The sequence below is a fragment of the Haemaphysalis longicornis genome, unplaced genomic scaffold (genome assembly GCF_048455015.1).
Source record: "Haemaphysalis longicornis isolate Haplotype H1 unplaced genomic scaffold, Haemaphysalis longicornis Haplotype H1 scaffold_1, whole genome shotgun sequence".
NCBI lineage: Eukaryota > Metazoa > Arthropoda > Arachnida > Ixodida > Ixodidae > Haemaphysalis > Haemaphysalis longicornis.
Window position 1 is genome coordinate 369,587,487 of NW_027526203.1, and position 23,815 is coordinate 369,611,301.

Consider the following 23,815-nt stretch of genomic DNA (forward strand, 5'->3'; position numbering starts at 1 on the left):
CAACCACAGAGACTCTTGGCAAACATTTTATTCCATAGGAAAGGATTATATCTGGACGGATTACTGTCAATGAAAGAATCTACATGGTAATGAGTGCATGAAAACCCCCGTGCTTATAAAACAATGCTTCCCACAGACCAACAACCACCAAAAGTAGGAGAGGCACCTAAAAAAATCTTTCAAATTGCAGCTTACAAAAGAAAAGAATGAAGGCATTAAGCATGATAAACGATACTGAGGCTTCTTTGAAATGAAAAAAAAAAAAAAAACGGTTGGGCCTCAGCATTCTTTCTGAGCGGTGTGGCTACTAGATGCTGGAAGCCTTGCTAGGGGTTTTCATATAGTAGGAATGACACCTGTGGTGTGAAGGACAAGTGGCATAAGCAGTGGGTCATAATCCCATTTTCTATGGGAGACTGCTCACCAACCACAGGAGTGGCGTAAGGAGCAAATTATGACCGTGCTCCCAGTGAGAGGCAGTGGTGGGTTATCCTGCTCTTCATGGTGATGAGGAGCAGTAGCACGAGGACAGGAATCGTGACTCTGCCAACTAACATGGGTACGCGAGTGCACACACACAGACCCCAAGTCCCCAAGACAAGTAGGCCACAAACACTTCCAGCATCACAAATTCCTGACCATATAGCTGCACTTGGCAACACTTCACCGAAAAAAAAAGGAATGAGACAAGTTCTTTCTTCATTGGTGAATGCATTTTGAGAGCTCTTGAAAATTAAAGTGCAGCCTGCAGCTCACCTGCGCAACTTGTCAAACCAGTGGCCACGCTTGGGACCCAACAGGTGAGTGTCAGCCAGCAGCATCATTTTTAAGGGCTCCACTGCACCCTCACCCGCAAGTCTTCCCTTTTTGAGACGAGGCCAAGAACACTGCGCTATCACCACGTAATATATGAACACCTAAAATGAAAGAAAGAGACAAGCCAACACATTCATCACACCACCAAAATTTCGCTTTTTCTGGTGTTGCATTACAGAAACAACTTTGATGTCCCCACATAACAGTGAAGCAACTTTAACCCCTGTGGCAACTTCTACAAACCTACTACACAAGCAAAACATTTAATTCACTTAGTATTTGCCAGCTTAGATAAAAATAAAGAAAGCATCAAAATTTGGGCAGGGTGCATTGGAGCTGTACCTGGACCATGAGGTGCACTGTTGCCAAGGGCCACGAAGTACTTTAAACAGCAACCTGGGGTTTTAATGTGCCCAGAAAGCTCATACAAACAGGCATTTTTATCTTGGCAACAGCACAAACTCGCCAATTTGATTTTTGGTTTTGCTTACCATATCCAGCTTATATCTCGTAAATAGTAATACGAATTCTTGTTAGGTACCTTCATATTTATGGTGAAAGCAAAATAGTTCACTCTACGTGTAACAAATGCTCTTAATTATATTATGGCCAAAGCTCGTGAATTCAAGAAAAATGGGAGGTAAAAGGGGGTATTACATGAACTGCTAGCACTTTCCAATTAATGTCAAAGAATGACAGCAATAATTGACTTTAAATTTATTAATTTGGCAATTAGTATATAGTATTTGCTGAAAAGCAGCAGAAGCTAGTCAGTATCTATTACTTGCTCTCATTTACCCCAGTTTCATTCATAAATTATTCTACATGCTAATGGTATTTCGGGTGGTGCAAGAAGACAAACATCCACACTGAAAAGTGCAAATTACTGTACGTTAACCACAAGTGCTTATCAGTTGATTAACAACATTGCACAGGCCATTGGAGATCTCCAAGCCACCCACTGCTTCTCTAAGCACATTTATGAGAAAAGTGGAACAGTATAATTATGATGATGATGACTGGATTTTTATGGCGCAAGGCCGACTAGGGGCAAAGAACGCCAAGAAAAATTGATTTCATTATAGCGAAGCAACAGTAAATACAAAGCATTTCGGTAAAAATAACGTGAAGTGAAACAAAAGGCAGTGAAGATTTCAAGGGCCAGGTTGTTAAGATGCATGATAAGAAATGAGATGTAAATATTTGGTGTTGGTGAGAACCTCAAAAACGCGTTTGATGGAAAACATGGGGTCGTCTCCTCAAAAGTATGATGGGTGTTGTGGAATATGTTGTCTGTATAGTTGTAGGAAGTGTTTGCGTCACGTTGTGTCAAGTGCCTTGCATTGAATGAGTATGTGGATTACGGACAGCCCTTCCCAACACCTGCTGCACAGGGGTCTTGGTGATACAGTGAGCAGGTAGGAGTGCGTTACATGTTTGTGGCCTATCCATAGTCTAGCTAATGCAACTACTGTGTGTCTGTTTTGTGAATTGGCTGTGTATCGTCCCGAGTGTCGTTTTGTTACATGTAGTTTGTTTGTTCACTCCAGTCTAATTGCCACGTTTTACGAAGTTGTTGTCTGATGTGTGGCTTGAGGTCAGTGTAGGGTACCATTGTTAAGCCTACTGTGTTTCTGAGTGCAGCAGCAGTGGCCCTTTCATCTGCCACCTTTCTGGCAATGCCAAAGTGGCCTGGCACCCAACACACTGTCACCTCTAGATTTGATGAATAAGCTAACATAACTGTTCCGAAAACAAGATCAATGATGTGGTTTTTCGATGACTTTCTAAATGACAATGTATGCACGATGCTCAGTGAATCTGTATAAATAATGTACTTAGGAATATGATGTTCAACTATGTGACTTACAACAAGAAAAATGCCATATGCTTCATCCGTAAAAATGCTGGTGTTTACATTCATAAGTTCTACATGCATTAAAGTTGGGTCAGTGTGCAAGCACAAGACACAGTGGTGGAAGTTTTCAAGGCATCACTGAAAAACTCTGCAGCCCCATATTTATCCTGCAAATACATAAAATGCTGCAAAATCCCAGTTTTTGGTACTCTGTTTTTATTGAATTGTGTAAAAGACAAGCCACGCGATATAGGGCGAAGTTGCCGTGGTGCTATAATATCAGTGCAAGATGATTTGAAGGCGTTTAAAAAAAAGGAGAGTTCATGAAAATCCACTTTGTCTCTCACTCTCAGTGAGAAGGGAACAGAAATGGTTGGCCGATTTAATGGTTGGACGGCAGTCATAACAACACAGACATGACTGAATGCTAGTGCCATTATTCTACTTTTGTACCTTCTGCTTAACTCATAACCTTTGTGCAAATTACGAATATTTCAGTGTGTATTGCTGTCAATGCTGGATTCGAGCAATTCACACGTTCAAATGCAGAACAAAACACCACTTGACAAGAACCAGTAGGACAAGACCAGGATTGTAAAAGTGAGGCGCGGTTTGACTGAAACATGCGTGTGCCCCTTAAAAATAGAATCAGCACCTGAGAATACACAGGGAATTTTCACTGTAAGGGAGGCATGACTCCACTTTGTGTGGTCTTGTATGAGTGTCTAATGTCTGTGCTACACGGCAACTTTCAATTTACAATTGGACTTTTGCCCACAACTGCACTTATGTATTTACTATGGGGCACTCGATAGACAATTGGTCCAATGGCCTTCAGAAGGCCTTTCAAGCAGCCAAGTAGCACAGACATAAGTCTATGACAAACTAATACTCGTGGTACATGAGCATTTCGAAGGTTTTTGAGTCGAATGTCATTTGACTCAAATGACACCTTTGAGCTGCTACACGACGCTTTTCAAAGGCCTTTGGTTGAAATGCCATTTGAGTCAAAGGAGCACCACCTTTGGAGCAACATGCCTTTGAGGACCATCTTTCAAAGGAGCACACCTTTGAGAACCTTTGAGGTTCTCGAAGGCCTTTGAAACGCGAACGGTCATACTTTCGGGCGCAGTTTCTGTGCGCAGTAATTACAAAACAATTATTTATGACTAATACCCATGCTACATGAGCGTTTTGAAGGCCTTTGAGTCAACTGTCATTTGACTCAAATGACACCTTTGAGCTGCTACACTATGTTATTCAAAGGCATTTGGTTAAAATGGAATTTCAGTCGAAGGAGCACGACAAATGACATTTGAGAGTCTCAAAGGCCTTTGAAACGCGAATGGTCGTACCCTCCGGTGCAGATTTTGCATGCCGTAATAACAAAAACATTTATTTACGAACAAAACGTGGTGCAAATTGCACGGTCTTCATAATTTTTCTCTTGTTTTCGTTCTCTGTCACTCACTCTACGATTACAAGGTAACTTGGTACTCTCAACACTGGCGGTGCGAAAAAAGAAAAAAAGAGACTGGCTGCCTTGTGCATGTTTTGTGCGCGCTTGTAAATCGTTGTCAATTTGATCACTAATAATTCCTTTGTTTCCCATTTTAACTCTAAAATTAAATTTGTGCCAAGAACAAAACATAGCAGCAGTGGCGACACCAAAACATGGCGAGCGAACGTGGAAACTTTCAACTGCCTTTGAGAATGGCCGTGCAGATCGGCGGAACTCCTTCCAGTTCGAGTGGCATTTGAAATTTCGAAGGCCATTCTACTCAAATGTCCTTTCAAATGCTCATGTAGCACAGCTATAAAGCTCAAAACTAGGTAAAATGTTGTTTTGTGCTAGCTAGAAAGGTGCTGGCAGAGGCCCCCCACATAAGTGCCATTGCAACAACAAAAAAAGTAAGGCACTTGTTTGCATCATTTTCAGTAGTTTGACTCTGAAATGCTCGAGCATTCTTACACACATTTAAGCAGAGTGCACTTTTGCAATCAACAAATGTTGGCTGTTTCTCTGGGCAGGGTAATGCGACAGCTGCTCTCTCTACTTGTGCTGCCCAATTTCAGCCTGGGCATAGCAAGATCATGCAGGGGATACAAATGCATAACGGGGTCATGCAGACAATAAAAATGCATAGGATCATGCAGAGAAGGCTCACTGCTGGGACAGACTGCCAGGAGAGGGACTGCTGCGGAGGATCACTGCAGAAAAGCGTGACTGCGCAGCAGAGAGGGTTACTGAGGCAAGCCTCAGGATCAGTTTCAGCGGAGTAGAACCAGGACGCTCACACAGGGAACTGTCGCATGAGGTGCAGTCAAGAAGCAAGGTCAGGGACAAAAAAGAAAACCAATGGTAAACAAGCAAGAAAGGCTTCAAGCACTAAAAGCACAATTGCACAAAGCATGGCAGGGAAGGCAATAATCATAGCATAGACGGAAAGTCAGGGTAACCTTTGGGCAGGCAAATAACCACTGCCAACTCTCCATGATAAGAGCAAACAGTGCTGGGCACATGAACTGCCCTCAAGTGAAATTTCGGTAAGAATAAAAAAGAAAAAAGTGAGGTATTCTAGTTTCCTAAACATGAAAGTGCATTCTGGTGCAATAGCAGGCACGGCACGTTGTTCCTGTCTTTGTATATTCCTAATTCCTAATCTCTCACTAGACATCAAAAGGCACATGGCCACTTCAACTTGCTTCCTCCTGCCACCAACGAGAATGCAGCGTATGCATCTAACACGCCCCTATTAGCAGCACAAACATCTGCCACAAGCTAAGAGGATTCCATTCTCACTTATAACTGGTTCATTAAACAATAAGATCAGTGCACAAAATATACACAGAAGGGGAGACACAGCCCGATCAGGCACTTCACTGCGATATCGATATTTTAGTGCTTGCCCTATCCACTCCTCCTTAAGCGAGTAAAGCTTATTTGTGCTAATTTGTTTAAGAATGAACCAACCATCCCAACAGCAAGCTTCATTACTTGTTTTATTAAATCATCCTCCAACTGATTTCATTTGGCTGAGAAATTTCCCAAGAGGCACTCCTTTCCGCACTAGTTGTGAGTGTAAAGCATGACATCAAGGGTCTTTCAGGATCAACATTGCGAGCTTCTTTAGTTTAATTTGAAAGACTTCATAAGGTTTGGGTGCGCCAACAGTGTTAGGATGTGTAGGTTATGATGTGCCCTAACCACAGTGGTTGCAGTACATCTATTAATTGATCTTCTTTAAACTAGGTTATTCTGCCTTAAGTTAATCTACCATATCTGGTTTGTCGTAAGCAATGCCACCTGTATAACATTGCCTGACATGTCAGCCGCTGTCACGGAGCAAGAATAAGACGGGAAGGGAAACGAGGCTTCCTAGCGCGGTCAGACAATGTCACAAGCACTCGTCATAGGTTAAGCTAGCGGCATCTGCCGCGGGTAAAGAAATTGCGTGGCCGCCGAGATTGGCATTTCAGTGTGCAGCCACGAAATGAATTGCGGCCGCTATCATTTCGTCCATCAGGAGCCGCTGCCCTCTCCTTCGCCACTGCAGCTACGAAGCTTTGCAGTGTGCCTTGGTTGTCGTTGTGACATTATCTGGTCGCTCGCCCACGCTTGTTGCAATGGGCCGTTTTGCCTCCTATATATTCTTGCTCCGTGGCCACTGTTCAATGGGAGCAGTAGGGATGCCTCAGGCATGTCCGCCGGTGGGCGCCACACCAAGGATCAGCGAAGAAACTAGGTGTCCTAGGGGCCCTAAACATGGAGGCGCAGGGCCACCACCTTGCGAAGGCTGTACAAACCCTGTATAGATTTCATGAAGCAGCACTACCCAGCAGACAGTGCTTAGGCCAGCAGCACGCGGCAAGGCTAGCGAGCGGGGAAGGGCAGGAGAGGGCAGCGGGAAAGTAACGGTTTCACCCTTATTGGCTGACGCCATAGGCAATGTTATACAGGCGGTGTTGGTCATATGCAACTCACAAGAACTCACCAGCTATGCCGCAGGTATGAATGGTAGAAAAGTACGCTTTAGACAGAAACTGTCTGCTCATATCTGTAAAGTTGGTCTACAATATCAAGGAGCCGACTTGTCCTGGTCCTTTTTCAATAATCCTGATAATACACCAGCAGCCTATTAAGGACATTAATGACATTTCGAGAAGCATCGCCCTTTAACATTATTATGGCAGTGGAGTGCCAGCCACTGAAACAGGCAATGGCAAGGGAACAACCTCTCATGGCCTGTTCCCAGCACAAGAGGAGAAGCCCCGACGCGACAGAAAAAAGCTCGCATGCTGCATCTCCTATGAGCACAACTAAAGAACCCAGAGAGCGTGAAAGTAACTTAGGCCTGCTCCCATCCCCAGATCATTTTGTATTTGTGTTCCTGCCTGGCTCTATCTGCAAAACAAGACACACACACTTCACAATGGCACAGTGGAGCAAGCATTTTGCAGCTGGGCACACGGACTTTGTCCATTCATTGGCAGCGATGAATGTAGGCAACAATTTGATGTAGGCTTAATACAACGGCCCCTGTGCAACAAGACTTCAACACACGTCGCTAAAGCCCAGCTTCCCTAGACTTTTTTTTTTCTAACCCATGCACAATAGCCCCAAGTATTAAGGGAGTACGGACACGAAATTTTCGTTTTAAGGTTTTTTTCGCTGCTATGGTTGCCTACCAGCCAACTAAACACAAAATGGCACGTTAGACTGTCGATAGCAGCGTAAATAATTATTTACAGCCTCGCTTATTCGTGTCAGTTTCGGTTAAATGAACACCGAGGCGGCCACCATGGCAAAAAGGCGCTCGTGACATCACCGTTGTCGGTGCATCGCTGGCGGTGTGGACGCCCTTGCGCCCAGACTGGCCATGGTCTCCCCAGTCTCCACCATCTCCACGCACCGGGCAGCATGACATCAGTCCCAAAACCGTGACCCAAAACCGTGACATGATACACACAGCGGAACAGCACGCGCCAACCGCAGCCAGTGTGTTGGTCACGTCACAGGAGCCCTCATGTAAGCAGTATGAGGCCAGGAGGTGCAGATGGTGTCATGCTGATGCCGATTGCAAAAGGGTATCCATTCTGAGCTTTCTCGTGTGCGCAAAGATTAAAATGGATTTAAATTATGCTATACCGAATGGTTACTGTTGAAACTTGGTGGGAGATCTCTATACACAAAAAAAGCCTTTTACACAGTTATCTCAGCTTTGAAATTTCGTGCCAGTACTCCTTTAACGTAACTAATTAACTTCTCTGAAAATGAACTTAACATTACTGCATCATCCCCGCAAGGTGTGTCGACTGCTACATAAGCTTCGCCATAAACACACGACTTCCCAAATCAAGTCAAAGCTCAGGTGCGGCAAATGATTCTTGGGTACACACAAAAACACTCCCTGCCAACAGAACCTGTGTACATTGGAGCCTTTAGAGCAATAACAAAGGTGCTAGGCAAAAAATCCTCTTTGTGAAGTCAGTGCATGTACACAAGAGTCTGCTGTGTTGGCTTTTTTCGCTTCCGAATGTCCTCAATTCTCCTACCCAATGCCATGCCTTCTGCTGCCTCTCTTTTCAATTCCTTTGAATTCTGTAGACTGGTTCTGTTGCGAGCGATTGTGTCCGTGCGGGCTGAAAAATCATTTGCCTTACCGGGTTTTTTTAATTTGGGACAGTCGTGTGATTATGGTGAAGCTTACGTAGCAGTCAACACACCTTGCAGGCGTGAGGGCAGTAATTTGAAGCGTTATAATTTCAGAGAAGTGAATTTTTTACGTTAAGACTGAGAGCTATTATGCATGGTTTATCAAAAAAAAAAAAGTACAAGTCAGTCTAGAGCAGCTGAGCCTCTGCCCTCTGCAATGTGTACCCAACTATTGTAAAATACCGATCAAGCACCCCCACCCGTGCAAGTGCCCCCCTCTCATTACCCGAGTATTTTGAGTTTTCGCGCATTACTGAATAAGCACCCCCCTTACCCCAACCACCGTTGATGGCCCAAACCAATGAAACTGAAACCACCCAGGAACACTTTTGACTGCGCTCTTGGCTAAACCAGAATCCAATCTAAGAACTCAGGGTAGCCGTTAATTCCGCACATGCTCGCAATTTTGTTATTGTCATCTGACATAGCCGAATGTGCTTGTGACTTTGTGACAGCATTGGTTCATGACATGCATTCGTAACGAAAGCCATAAGACACTCAAAGAAAAGCACCTAGGCCTTTTTGCTCCACCGTGAACGCCCTCCGAACACATCATGAGTACACCTTTTTCAACATCTCAAAAATGGACAGATGATGGCAAGAGGCAAGAATGGATTCTCTGGCTAAAAGGACCAACAACACGGTTGACGGAACACCGTATGAATTGCTAACACTGGTTGTGCCAAGAGGGGCTTCATAGACTGCATCTTTACTAAAAATGTTTCTCCTGAATGAACTGCATTATTTTTTTTTTCTTTTTCAGGGAGGGGGGGGGGGGGGGGAGGTAAGGTTGGTGAACATTTACACACCGACATTTTGAATTATGGGGCAGTTCCTAACAAGGCCCCCCACCCCCCCAAAATTCCCTGAACTATCTGCACTTTGAGGGGGGCGCTTGCTCGGTATTTTACGGTATGCACACTGCACCACTACTTGCACGTCCTGAGGGGCTTTACAAATTACCCTTTCAACTACACATGTTGGCAGGTGCCTCGACAAACCATTCTCATGCATCGAACACAAAATATCATGAGCAACCTTTCCAGGAGCATCATTTGCGTTACTTTACATTGGATAAACTTCACTAAAAGGCAATACATTAGTCTACCACAAACCTATCTTCAGCTGTGGCTAGTATCACGTTCATAACAAAGGTTACAACACAAACATCACTTGATTTTGACCAACAGGCCACGAAATAATTTCTTTTGTGCCGCTTTATTTGTACTCGTGATTGCTTTTTCTTTTTCAACCAGAGGTTCTAGACAATGTTGGCCCAAGGAGCCCTCAAAGCCCCGAAAAAGATATCGGTACCTGGTAGGTTATGTATCACTGCCAGGGTGTCAGAATGAAACTGAACTGGAACAGAAAATCAGAACTCAACCAGAACCTGACCATTATTTTACAAAATTAAAATAGCCAAACACAAACAAAAGCTGATCCAGAAAAAAAAAATAAACAGTTAACGGTTCAAGATGAAACATTTTAGCCATGCCCTGTTAAAAAAGCCCCGTCAACTTTGTTTCGTGCCTTTCCTTTTCGTGTACTGTCAACATCATATCTCTCCCCCAAATCAATTACAATAATATAAACAATCTATTCTCGGATGTGGCATGAAGTAAGGGATGCTGCTGGTCCCACTGCAAGGCTGCACAAATGAAACATCACACTCTGTGCAGCCTGCAGGCAGTTCGAAACATTGGTTTCCCAGGCACATGTTTTACTCCAGCCAGTGCTCGAGCAAGCAAGACACAAGCTTGCTGCCCTTCACAGCAGCGAGAGCCTGCACTCCAAAGTGCCTACTTCTTGCATTTTATTACTTGTTAAAAAAAGGCCACATACCTCGAAAGTGTAAATGCTAAAAAAATGTGGGGCGGGGGAAAAAGGAAAAAAGTTGCACATGTGGTTCTTAAATAATATGTGCGCTGACCGAAAAGAAAAAATTTCTGCTTTCCCCCTTCCCAGGGCTTCATTAGTTCAGGATGCCTTTTTGTGGATCAACTGCATGTTGTGTGCCCAGCTTGTTTACGAAGTCATGCACTTTTTACATGCCCTTTCTTGCTCACAATTCCGTGGTTTCATCCTATAGCTTGGCAGCTCTGTATTGTGGGAACATGGCCTGCAGAGTCAGTATCCATACCACAATGCAATGGGAGTTGCTCCTCAATTGCTGCTACCTCAACATCAGATTACCGGAAAAGCTGCTCTTTACTGACGCAGTGCATGCATGTGTGTGTGTATTTTTTTTATGTAGAACCTTTGCTGTTGATTGTTACGGGAATGCAGGTAGCACTCCCTCATGGTGGGCATGAAAGGCCTTGAAGCCTGTGCTTGGCACTATTTGTCTGTAGAGCCTCCTCACACATTCAGCTTCGGACATCAAATCACTTTTTTTTTACTTGGTTACCAACACACTCACAAACCGTTATGCTATTAGTCCAACCAGCATTAAACTGGCTGACAGATTCCCAAATCAAACGATAATTTTTTTGGTTCGACACCTTGGCCGTTGATGCTTAGTTTTGTTGCCAACAAACCGAACGTGCAACGGCGTCACATAAAAAGATCACCCTGCTGGTAGTACCATGGATAGCATACGTGTTGGAAAGGTGGGTGAACTTTCTCTCCCTGGAGCAGTAAATCAATGCATGGCTCCGCACCGCTTAAGCTATTTTCACATCTGATACTGGAGCCACCCTGTTTCTATGCTAAGGTTTTGCATTAAAAACATTGCACTCTCGCCTTTTCGGAACTCCTGCTCAGGAAAGATGAAACCGGAAAGAGAAACGCATTGACAGAAACATCCTGGAACACTGAAATGAAGCTCAAAGAATCCGTGTGTTCCTCGGAGCCCAGTTCAAGAACCACTGCTCTAGACAGAATACCTAATGGGTTAAAAGTAGCAACACTAAAACTGTGCACTGATTTTTTTCCCTGCCATTACAGGCCCCTGCTTGTCCTGAAATTGTCAAGAAGAAATCTAGGTTGGCTTTTGAGTTATAGATAATGAATTACTGCACAATAATTTGCGCTGATTCCAGTTTCAGTTCAAAGAACTCAGGAACATGTGTAAGGAACTGCCTGCTATGTAACCTTATTTTTTCCTGCCGGAGTAAAACACCAGCAGTGGTGTGGGCTTAAATAAACCATTAATACAACCTACATCCTGTTCTTCAAAAAACCAACCCTTTGAAACTTGCTCAGCTCAATTCCAGTCACGAAGGATGCTATACGCATAAAAAGATCCCTATATTCACAAAGTTTCAAATTTTCTGCTACATAACACCAGCGATGATATCACACTTACTGGCAATAGCTTTTATCGATTGCCGCCAATCACACAAGTCCCTGAGACATCACAGAGGCAGTGCAAGTGACTGGCTGGCGAGTCCCCATTCTTTCATTGTTTTCCTCATTATCTAGCCTAACTGCTTGAAGTTTGGCTTTAACTGGCAAGACTGTTAATTTGACATGGCAAGATTTTCATAAAGTAAACTAGTATTTCGTCTTTATGGTCCCTTTAGGACAGCACGGGACAACTTCCCCAACCGCTCAGCCCATCCCCAAGATCAACTGAAGGTTTAATCTTCCCCCGCAAAAGGGTTCTAAAAGCCGCCCGATTTGGTGGGGTTGGTGAAAGCCATGCAACGAAGAGGGGTCAATTAAAAATGCTGCAGGGCTTGGCCAGGACTTGCATTTTGTGCATTTTTCTCCTGTATTTGTTTGAATTGCCCAGTAACCTTCCCGGTGCTTGTGTTCACGGTTATTTTGCACATCCCAAGAGGGAGAAGGGCAAATTACAGTAATTTTACCCAGAGAAGCTTTTAACACATCATACAATTAACCCGTGCGACCGATGGAACGGCTCACGTCAGGGGCCTATGCCAACTTCACAGTCTGCATTTTTTGGTTTCTGCAGATTATGGCAGTTAACAATTTAACATAAGTTCCATGCAACTCATGACACTGATATTAGCGAGAAAGCATATCTCAACATCGTCAAATTTTTAAAGCAGTGCCCTTTTAGCGTGCTTTCCTAACAATTTCCATAACGCATGATCGGCAATTTTTGTGGCTACTTCTGCCGCTATTATGCACAACAAAAGACAAAAAATTGATCCTGAACAAGTAAGAAAAGAAATCTGTTTGAGAAACTGCACTTATGCAGCCATTTGTTTGGACAGACCAGAAGTGGATTGTTCAAAGCATGCTAGCAGCTTCAATTTATTTTTTGAGACTCAAAAACATCAACTCCCTTGAAAAACAGACTGAAATTACAAACAGAAGACAATAAGGAAGGGATGAAGTATAATGAAACGCTAACATTTGTTTGCTTTTCTTAACTAACATGCACTAACACCCCCGATACCACCACTGCAGTGCCCTGCGCAGATATTTTTCCTCTGGCAGTGAGCGTAAGTGGCAATGAGCTAAGGCCTGATGCCTTACAATCAATTTTCTTAGCTTCAAGAACTTCCCCAGCAAGTCTGCCATTCTTTATTTTTTATATAGATATTGACTGCATGAATGTGAACCTGACAGCGGCTGTCCTTACTGCGGCATGTCCATAATTTTATGCTGACCTTTAAAAATGATAATCATAGACCAATTAGTTTCGATGCTCCTTTTGCTGGGAAAAAAATTAAGTTTTTAGGGGTAGAAATGTTCCTGGTGTTATAAGGGCCCTCCTTATTCGACAGCAAAATGTACAAATTCCGACCCCTCGCAAAATTTCTTCCATAGGCAGACTACTTACCAAATCACAAAGCAATCCTCTCTGCTCCATTTTTCGTTTACCGATGCCTGCACTTGATATACTTTAAGGCCAATGCTTGGAATATCTAACACCTGGCATCATGTTTGCCATGCGTGTGGGTAGGCTCTTCAAGGAGCTAAAGTTGAAAATGGCTTCACAAGCAGGCTGTGCCACCACTATCAAACATATGTACCGGGGAGTAACCACCCATTTTCGTAATAGTTGCAATGAAATGCTGCCATGAACAGCTCAACAAACTCATAAAATGTGTACACAAGAAAAATGAAATATTCATGCACAAGCAGTTTGACTGTCCAATCTCCAGTTTAGAAACTAACAAATTCAAACTGCATGTCAACATGTTTCCAGTCTTACCTCGCAGTAAAAAAATATGGAGACGACAAAGATCACTTTCCGTAAAATGCCTGAACGGCGTCTCTTCAGAAACTTCAGCAGCATTTATGGTGTCCTACCGGGTAACCTAGGTAAAAATGAAAGGCCGAATTGCAATACACCCATGTGTGTCAGGAGCAGAAAATGTGCCATGCACTCATCAACTGCAAGCAGCGCAAAAACATTTGAGCCAGCTTAGCCAGTGACACTCTGCAAGTGGCCGAACTGCCAGCCACTGCCACTATGAAGGGCATCAACACAATTATGTTCCACTATCATCTGTGGCTGCACTGCAAGCATAATGCTTAACTTCATTACAAGTCCTACAGGCTTAATGAGAGGAAATGCTGCTGTGATATCTTACTGGTTTGCAATTTGATTTTATGCGGTCCCAATCGTCAAAATTTTTGTGCCCACCCTCTCCACAGTTAACACTGGGGCTTTTCGATTTACAGTCTCAGACTCACCGCGGATAGTCCGCGGGTCGTCCGAAGATTCCCCGAAGCCATAGGGATACATGGAAAAATCTAATGCTGGACTGCTTCTCGGGGAGTCCGCGGTGAGTCCGAGACTGTAAACCGAAGAGGCCCACTGACTTTGCATTTGTTCGGGCCAATTTTACGCGCAAAGACCACACTTAAGACTAGTTAAATGTCATTCTATGAACGTGTGAGTGTGTTGTCACAACTGATCTCCCCAAGGTGTCGGAGAGAATGGTGCAAGGAAACAACACTTCTTAACTCACTTTCAGGGAAAAAGAAAAATCCCATAAATTTGCAGATAAAGCTGACATCCTTGGTGAATAGTGATCAGACAATATTTCGACTCTATTTAGTGTCCCATAACGGACCACCAAACGCATAAATAGCTATGATTCCAAGTGAAGGTTAGAATATTACCCAGGCCACTGATTTTAAAGTGGCAGGCAGAAAACTCCACTGCCCTGCTGGACATATCCAGGCCAGAAACACCCACCTAGGGAGTGGTCGCTAAACTGAACTAAGCACGCACTGGGCATATCAAGAGGCATAATATAGGACACCAGTAAACAATTAGACCAGCATATCAAGAGGCATAATATAGGACACCAGTAAACAATTAGACCAGCATGACAAAAGGGCAGTGCGATACATTGCCGCCAATGAAAGCACCACTGCCGAGGCCAGCAAAAATGACACCGGAACATTACATGATAAAAACCCGGCATCCACGGTTGTGCTCCCCTCACCAACCGAAATTGTAGAATGTAAAGACGCAAGCATTTCGCCAGCCTTACATGATTGCGTGAGTATCAAAATAAAGCATGCAGGAATCCGTAAATAAAATCAACGACTGCTCTGCCACGCCCACAAAAAATGTATATACCCAGAAATGTTCAAAAGTCCTACCACTGCCATTCCGTATTTGCGGCAGAATCAGCGCGGATGGTACGGACGGTTGCTACGGTTGGAACAATACGGAGAACCGTAGTTCGGCATATCGCCGCCTCACATTGGCGCTGCTGTTGCAAGCTCTGTGCATACCCATGGGTCGTCTGCTACTCAACTGAGCGCTTGCTGTTTTCTAACTCAAAACGACAACACAAGCACTGTTGAAGAAACACAGCGAGGCGACGCTGAAAAGAAGCACACAGCAGCCATAATCGGTGACTGGCATCTAAAATGTCATGTTGAATTCCAATGGCAGATCGGGAGCGATCGCCGAGCACCGCCGCTCTACCGCCGCGACTGGCCGCGGAGCACGCCGCCCCCTCGTAGAGCAGGGATTCAGACGATGCTCCCAGGAAGTACGCTTATGCTGCTGCTACGGGCATAGAGTTTCTTAGTAAGTATACTAGAGAGGAAACTGCGCCTCGTAAGCCATGTCGTCATGGGGGTTCATGGGAAGACCTCGTTTTTGGCTTGGGCTTGGCATGACAGTTGGATTGTTAAGCGGTTTTCGGGATTTGCTTTCTTCACTATGCATTAACACGTTTACGAGCTACAAGGAAGCCGAAATCCTCCCGTTGTTGTGGTAGGCGTGTTCAGTGAAACAGCAGGCAATGCGTGATCGCACCTGACGTTGCTCATGCCGCAGTCGAAAGTCGTATGACTGAGCGGGTAATATGCCGCCGCGAAATTTGTAGCCGACGAAAAGAAGAAACAAAACGTACTTCGACGAAGACAAGATACGGCAGATACGGGCGCTTGTATGCGTCCTATCTTGTCATCGTCCACGACTGTGTAACGCCACGTTTTCTTTTCTTCTGGGTAAACTAGCTGACGGTCGGGGCACCCTTTCAACACGAAGGCAAAGTTTTCATAGGCACGCTCAAAAAACTTTCCAAACTCTTAAAACAACTTATTATTTGAGATAATGGTAAAATAATAAAATCAGAGTCTGTAATGAGTTTCCTCCCCAAATATTAACATTGTACGTAACTACAACCTTGGCCAGCGGAATAGCAGGCACAACCGTTCCGGAAAAAATACTTTACTTCTTTTTTCTTTAGTTTTAAAACAGCCTGCTTTTATTTTCAACTTCTTCGCGTTTCCAATTCTTCGCGTTTTTGCGGCACTTGTTTAAATTAGCGGTCACTAAAACGTTTCAATCCAAGCCAATGATGAAACTAAGGCGAGCGCGATGTATAATGGCGGTCCATGACGACACAGAGGACCTTGATGTGAGCCGCATAGACGCTAGCGCCAGATTCCTCTCTAGTGTATACTGTAAGAAACTCTATGGCTACGGGGATCAACGGAGAGGAACCTGCCTTTGGAACGCACGCGCTCCCGCCGGAGCAAATTCCGAAGCGGGATTTTCCGTCGGGCCCTTCCAAAACCGTCTGCTTCCCTGCAAGCGTTTTCTTCTTGTCGGATCTCAACGAATGTTTTTTTGTAGACTTTAGCAGCCTCGACGGCGTCCAACGGCGGCAGAGAAGAAAGTTTCGTCGGCCTTTTCGCAGGCAGGCGAAAAATCCGGGCCATCTCCACAGGCGTGAAACCTGGGGAGGGGGAGGGGCCGCTCTGTTCGCGCTCAAAGTTCCCACGAAGGTCGCATTTTGTGGTATATTTTGTTTGACACCGGGAACAACGACGGTACTTACCTGTTTATTCTGAAAATAAATAAAAACGATTTTCGCCTAGAAGAAAATGGCGGCCGATTTGAACGTGCGAGTAGTGCGAGCCAGTGCAAGCTTATAAATATCTTGGAACAACGGCGCCACCTGGGGTATGCAGAGCGGCACGGACGATGGGGATTCACGGAACCACCTCCAGCAGTCCCGCTTGACCTCCGGGTGGTGGCCCTCGAGCAGAGCTCACCCTGCGAAAGCTGCGGGCTGCCCTGGGCCGCTGCCACAAGCGCAGGAGTGCTCCAGGAATCGACGGCAGGGCCGTAGCCAGAATTTTTTTTCGGAGGGGGTTATTGGTTTTGGGAAGGGGGTACTTTTGCCGAAAGCAACAGCAAGTATTGCTTATGCGCTGCGTGGAAAAGATTTTAGAAGGGGTTCAAACCCCCAAACCCCCCCTCTGGCTACGGCCCTGATCGACGGGGTAACCAACCAGATGCTCCACAACTTGGACGTCACCCACCGGGGCCACTCCTGCTGCTCTTCGACCGGGTCTGGAAGACGGGCGTCCTGTCGCCGCCCTAGCTGGTGGGACTCATCGCGCCGATCCTGAAGGTGGGCAAGCCCTCCACGGAACCTGGGTCCTACCGGCCGGTGCCCCTGACATCCTCTGCAGGCACCCTCATGGAGAACACGTCTTGGCCTGCCTGCAGTGGATTGCCGACCGGCGAGGGGTGTTCCCGCAGAGTGGCTACAGGAGGCACCGCTACACAGCCGACTCACTGGGGGACGTCGTCTCCATGCACGAGCAGGCCCGCCACGCCAAGGAAGTGGCCTACCTGGTGCTGATCGACATGAAGGCGGCCTTCGACACCGTCCCCCACAGCGCCATCCTGGAGGCCCTGGACGGCGTGGGCGTCGTGGAGCACCTCAGGAGCTACGTGCAGGCGTTCCTGTCCGGCCGGGTGCCCCAGGGGAGCGAGCTGAGCCCATTCCTGTTCAACTTGCTGCTGGCTCCCCTCCCGGACTACATCCCCGCTGGGCTGCGGTATCCAGTGGCCATAGCAGTCTACGCGGACGACGTCGCCATCTGGGCACACGGGCCTACCAGATTGGTCAAGGACGTGAGGGCGGGCCTGCAGGCGGCGCTGGGAGCAGTGGCTGCCTTCCTGCCAAGCCGTGGCCTGCAGCTCTCCGAGGCCAAGACACAGGCCATGATGGTACACCCAAGAGGCCCTGAGGCCCGCAGGGCAACGCCACCTACCACTCTCAATGGCCAGCCCCTCGCATGACGGCGCCAGGTGAAATACCTGGGTCTGCTTATCGACTCCCGGCTGTCGTGCCTGCCAGCTGTGCGGGCACTGCGGCGGTGCAGCAGGGCGTGCGGAGAATGCTGGCGCAAGGTAACGGCTGCTCCCACCAGGTTGCGCAGCGCGTCTTCCACAGCATGGCCTCCAAGGCTGTACGCGCTGCCCCGTCAACCTGAAGAAACCGCGGTGGAAGGAGCTGAGCTTGACCAACGCCGGGTTATCCGGCTCTGCCTGGGTCTCCCACACCGATCCCCTGTGGCGACCACATACACTGAGGCAGCCACCTGGCCAATTGAGCTGCGGGCCTTCCAGGCGGGCCTGCGCCACATTGACCGCCTGCAGAAAGGCTCGGATGGGGCCGCCCTGCTGCAGCGGTTCCATGGCCGCCCGAACTCGCAGATGGGCATGCTGCTGCACATCTACGAGGAGGACATCGTGGTGCCGCAGCGACCCCCTCTGGAGCCTCCACTGCCTGGCACGGGAGAGGCCTTGGACATCACCACCGAGCTGCCTGTGGTACGCAGCAAGAGGAGAACTCCGCACCAGGCCATCTACCAGGAGGTTGCCGCCCCGCTGAAGGACAACGCCGGTCTCCAGGTGTTCACGGACGGATCGGGGCTCCCCCGCACGGGCAACGCGGCAGCCGCCTGCACGACCCCGGCACTCGGCGCCAGACGGTTATGCCGCCTGCCCTTCCCCGCCTGTCTATCACTGCGGAGCTGGCCGGCCTGCACGTGGCTGCGGACCTTCTGCTCGAGCGGGAAGGCCCAAACTGCAAGGTCCTCGTCCTCACGGACTCCCGGCCAGCCCTCCTGCGGCTGCAGGCGGCTGACCAACCGGCCAGCTCCAGTGGACACGTGGAGTGGTCGCTGGCGGCCAAGCTGCACGCGGTGGCCTCTCGCGGCTGCACTGGCTGCCGGCTCACATGGGCATCCCGCGCCACGAAGCGGCCGACTCCCTGGCCAGGGGCGCCCACCAGCCGGGGACCCCCGCCTCCCAGGACGTGATGTCATTCGATGCCCCACGCCGGATCCTGGCCCTTATGGCCCTTGCCATACACTCGGACCCCCGAGTAGTGAGTGGACAGGCCCCGCCTGCTCTACCTGAGCGCCTCAGCAGGGACGTCCGGAGCCTGCTGCTCCGGATGCGTCTGAACTGCTGCGAGGTGGCGGCCCTGCTGCACCACCAAGGACGACGCGCCTTCCCCGCCTGTGCCCACTGCCCCGAACCCGAAACGCTGGAGTACCTGGGCCTGTACTGCCCCCAGCATACAGCACACAGAACAGTGCTGCAGGCTGCACTCCAGCGTCTGAACCTGCTGCTCCCGACGGGTCCTGCCAGCTCCCGCCTGGAAGTCTTCAACCACCCTTTGACCTAGCTCGATGTCACCGGACTCACCCAGCGCCTGTAGCTAAGGTTGCTGAATAACGAACACTCGCGCCGAACACTCGCGCCGCTGTCATCGATGTAATGCCTTTTTAAATGCAGAGCATTTCAGTAACTCACGATGTCACCCGCGTTGGCGTACATAGTCCGCACGCTCACTGCGCATGCGCGTCGAGTCGAGACGATAACGAACACTCTCTCGCGAGGGGCATTCGATTGGATTCGAACACTCTCTCGCGAGGGACATTGGATTGGATTCGATTGGATTGGCTTGGATTGGCTTGGGTTGGATTTGGATTGGATTGGATTAAAGTGGATTGTGTTGGATTGTGTTGCGTCATAGCCGCGGCAGAGGCGCTGGGGCCGGCGCATGTGCAGTACTCTCTCTTCCGCGGTTTCCTCTCCTTCGGGCGCGCTGCGCATATAACCAGTGTGCCGTTCTCCGGCGAAGCAACATCCGCGCTTGGCTTTAACACCTAGAGTCCACGCCGCTTTACAAGTACGCCAACGTCGTCGACTGGGACCGGCTTACGCAGTCCCCTCAACGTATATAAGCGGCGGAGCGCGCGTTCGGAATTCAGTCAAGGGCGTCTTTGCTTGACTTTCGCTTGACGTGACGCTTTGCTTGACTCGAGTAGATGCGACGCATTTACTCGAGTTCCCCTCGTGGGAAGATGCGGGCGGCTTTTCTTTTTTTCCTCCCTTTCTCTTTCCCTTTCTTTATTATATTTTCTATTCCACCCCTCATCTCCTCCCTAGTCTTTTATCCCCTTTTCCCCGTCCACCCCCCCCCCCCCCCCACACACACACACACTGGGTTGTATGCAGGTGAGCTCCCTGCTGAGCTCAATAATATCCCCACTGCGCTTTCTTTTCCTCTCTTCCAACGAATCACTTCTCCACTTATGGAATACCAGCAGACACACTGTCACGAAAACATATACGGGACCTGAATGTCCTGTACTAGCGTCACTAAATAAGCTACGCTTAAGAGTATACCTAGTATACCGCCACTTCGTGCACCAGGAAGCATCTGGGGGCCATTTTGTTTCTGGCTTGCAGTGTTGCCATCTCTTCCAATGAAACCGCCGCCCAGGGCTGATAGTTTGTCGCTTGATGTATAGAAAGGCAGACCTAAAGCTGCCTTGTATGCCGTTCTTATGTTTGCCTCTATCCGTTCTTCTTGGGCTTTCGTGGTGATGTGGAAAGGGAGGCTATATTCACCCTAACTCAACGCAAAAGCCTGATCCTACGCCCCCTACCCAAGAACATGCACCCCACCCTCCACAAAGACCGAAGGATTGCCAGAATTAAATACCTACGGAAATGATTCCAGCACCAGAGCAACACAGTCTACACCGATGCAAGCAGAGGCGCAAACCGGAACTCAACAGCAGTAGCGGTGGACCACCTAGGCGAGCTAATAGACTGCATAACTATCAAAAAGACCTAGACACGGACGAAGCGGAGACAAGCGCCATCCTACTAGACATAAGATGGGGCGAACACAACGACCAAGCGCTGAACATCCTAACGGACTCGAAAAGAGCCATTCTAAACCTAGCGGCAGGCAGAATCCCCGAGTCCACGCAGCGGATTCTTCCTGCAACCCTGAAGCATAAGCACACCATCATTTGGTGCCCCGGTCACGAGGGGCTAGACGGAAACGAGATGGCCGATGAGGTAGCGAGGTTCCTAACGTACCGCGCCGAGTCAGAGCACTCGTACAGTCTTCCCCCTCCTGAAACCCACCAAGAACTCCTCGCCAGGCTTCGTCTCAGCAGGCAGAAGTTTCCCCCTCCACACAAAGGCCTTAACACTTATGAAAGCCAAACACTAAGGAAAATTCAAACAAACACCTTCATACACAAGTCTAGACTTGCTCTAATGTTCCCGAACTCCACAAACGAGCACTGCAAAAAATGTGGAGAGGTGGCAAATCTCTTCCACGCATCCTGGGGATGCCCCGTTATATGGCCCCCGGAGAACGCCCACGAACCCAACACACTAGAGACATGGGAGGCAGCCCTGGCCAACTCCGCCCTCGGGACTCAGCGAGAGCTGATCCAGAGAGCGAAGATCGGGGCAGCTGAAACTGGGGCCCTGGAAAGAGGGCTCCACTCACTTCTCTAGCCCCACGTACCGTACCCTTCCCTCCTCCCCTTTCCCATCAATAAAGTTTACTGACTGACTGACTGACCGCCGCCGGTTGTGACGGGCAGAGTGTGACCTGTGGTGTGACCGGCCGCTCTAGCGTCCGCGCAGCAGAGAGAGAGAGAGAGAGAGAGAGAGAGAGAGAGAGAGAGGAGGCGCCCAGAAACAAATGGCTGCGCCCATATGTAAACAAATATCACGTGGTGCCTACTGACCAATGAAAATCCTGGCGGCACATACCAATGAGAGAAAAGAGTTCCGATACTCTAAAAGACTTTATTTAGTGACGCTATCCTGTACCGTGCAACAATCCGGACAAATCACTGGGCTCCCTAAACATACCCGCATTGGTATCCTCGAACAGGAGGCCGCTCAACTGCCGCCACTCACCAGCATAGTGGAGGAAACGCAACTTAGGCACCAGCAACGCCTTGACCTCACACCGCAAGGCCAAGCACTCAGACGATGGGGTCTGCAAAACAGTGAAGTCGACCCCACGCTAATAGCCCCTTCAATCCCACCCTGAGATCGTCGAACAACCAGTATCGTGCGCCGGAAACCAATCCCAAGACGAAACACGGCTGTACGGAAACGATATATAGGCAAACTTAAAGGGACCCCGAAAAGCTTTGTGAAGGTGGCAATCAAATGCATTCAGGTGGTAGAACACATAACGGGGGATTTTTGAGCCAAGTGTGAGCCCCAAACGTTGTACAGATAATTTGTAAACAACTTTTGAAGATCGCCTATCTCAGCCGATGAGCGCGACGCCGCAGCGAGCCGACCGCGGCTGACGCAACGGCGACCGCGGGTGACGCAACGGCGATCGCTGCTGACGCAACGGCGAAGGCGCCCCCTGATTCGCCCAATCGCCGGCAAGGTCGGCCGCCAGCGGCGTCACTGCCATTGGCTTCCGGCTGCTCTTCCTCCTTCCTGCGCGATCCCGAGGCAAAGGCGGCAAAGGCGGGTCCGCAGTGATTGACGCGAGCCTAGGCGCGGGAATGTAGCTAGCTGCTTTGAAGGAGGCAGAGAGGGAGGAGGAGTCGATCGGCAAGTGGGGAGAGGTGCATTTAATTGCTTCTGGCGCAGCTACTACTGAATGTAGATCAATAATTCCAGCGGCATTGCATCGCTATATTGGTGCTACGTGACAATACAGGCCTTTTGTAACTTTTACAGAAGGCTTTTCTGGGTCCCTTTAAGCAAGGCAAAGGTCCTGATGAATGGGACATCTTCACAGATGCCTCACTTGACGGTGCGCAAGCGGCCATTGCCTGGGTATGCCCTGAACACCCTGACCTCAATGGCCGCCGCCAAAGTGCACACATCTACGGCCTCGCCGAAGAAGCTGAACTCCTTGGAATACTCGGGGTGCTTCAACAACTGCAACGCTCTGCACCAACTAACGTCACCAAGTTCAGACTAATTACAGACTCTCATACAGCGTTACACAAGCTCAACAAGGCCTACACTCCCAATGCAACTGCCAATCACATCATAGCACTGATGCAGACCCTCCAACAACAAGGCACGAGTGTTCGACTTGCGTGGACACCTGGTCACACGGTTGGAGCAGATGGAAATCAGCAAGCCCACGACGCTGCAAGGGGGTGCCTTCTAACATCTCCTCACCAGTGTTGCCATCGCTGGGCATCAGACATCCGCTAAAAAGCAATGAGAAATCCGCCAGATTCCGCTAGATTCTAAAACATATCCGCTAAATTTCCCGCTAGGGCCTATTTTTTTTAAAATAACAGTGCAATTTCGTATGATAAACACCTTTATCATTCTTAAAAGCTTCCCAAAATTACGAGAGCTGAAATAATATATAAAAGAGTCTTCCAAGGAGCCTAACAGAACACTTCAGGTTTCAGTGCTGCGGTGGTCGTCATTGGTCAACCTCGTCACAGAAGAGGCTAAAAGTTATAAATGTTCACACTGATGAAAAAAAAAAAAAAGAACTCACAGGTCAACGAAAAACACATCGAGGTCTTCGTCGCCGCTGTCGTCGTCTGACACCATCTCCACAGGACCGCTGGTACTTGTTGAGGGATACCAGAAAGGTGACTTGGTTGCACATACGTTGCAGATGTCTCGATTGCACTAACAACTGCTGCGGAAAGTTCGCAATCAAAACAACTTTTCTGGTGTCACTTCAGTCCCGCTCTTACGACGAGGATGGCGTTTGTTGTTTCAGGCTTCGGCTTGTTCCTCATCTTGGATTTTACTATGTTAAGCTGACTAAACCTCATCTCTACTTCGGCATTTGAATACGGCAGCACGAGCATCGACATGGCGAATCCGGCCAGCTCGGCGAACGGGTTTTCGCCGCAGGCGTCCTTATAGGAGTATAGGAGTGAATTTCACACCAGAACGA

General features: G+C 48.2%; 1 protein-coding gene across 5 annotated transcripts in view; it reads right to left on the bottom strand.

Annotated features, from left to right (window-relative positions):
• Pgap5 (Per1-like protein PGAP5) overlaps positions 1-15,085 on the bottom strand; it is a 49,054-nt gene extending 33,969 nt beyond the window's left edge. Inside the window, exons 1-4 of one of the 5 annotated variants that reach the window (XM_077686303.1) lie at positions 14,928-14,978; positions 13,522-13,627; positions 4,843-4,980; positions 757-917 (exon numbers count right to left, since the gene is read on the bottom strand). In XM_077686303.1, the coding sequence (XP_077542429.1) occupies positions 757-824 (68 nt within the window). In that variant the 5' untranslated portion in view covers positions 825-917; positions 4,843-4,980; positions 13,522-13,627; positions 14,928-14,978. Of the gene's footprint in view, positions 1-756; positions 918-4,842; positions 4,981-13,521; positions 13,628-14,438; positions 14,688-14,815 lie in introns of those variants that run through there. The other 4 variants (XM_077686299.1, XM_077686301.1, XM_077686300.1 and 1 more) reach the window with 4 other exon arrangements.
• Between the last annotated feature and the right edge of the window lie 8,730 nt (positions 15,086-23,815).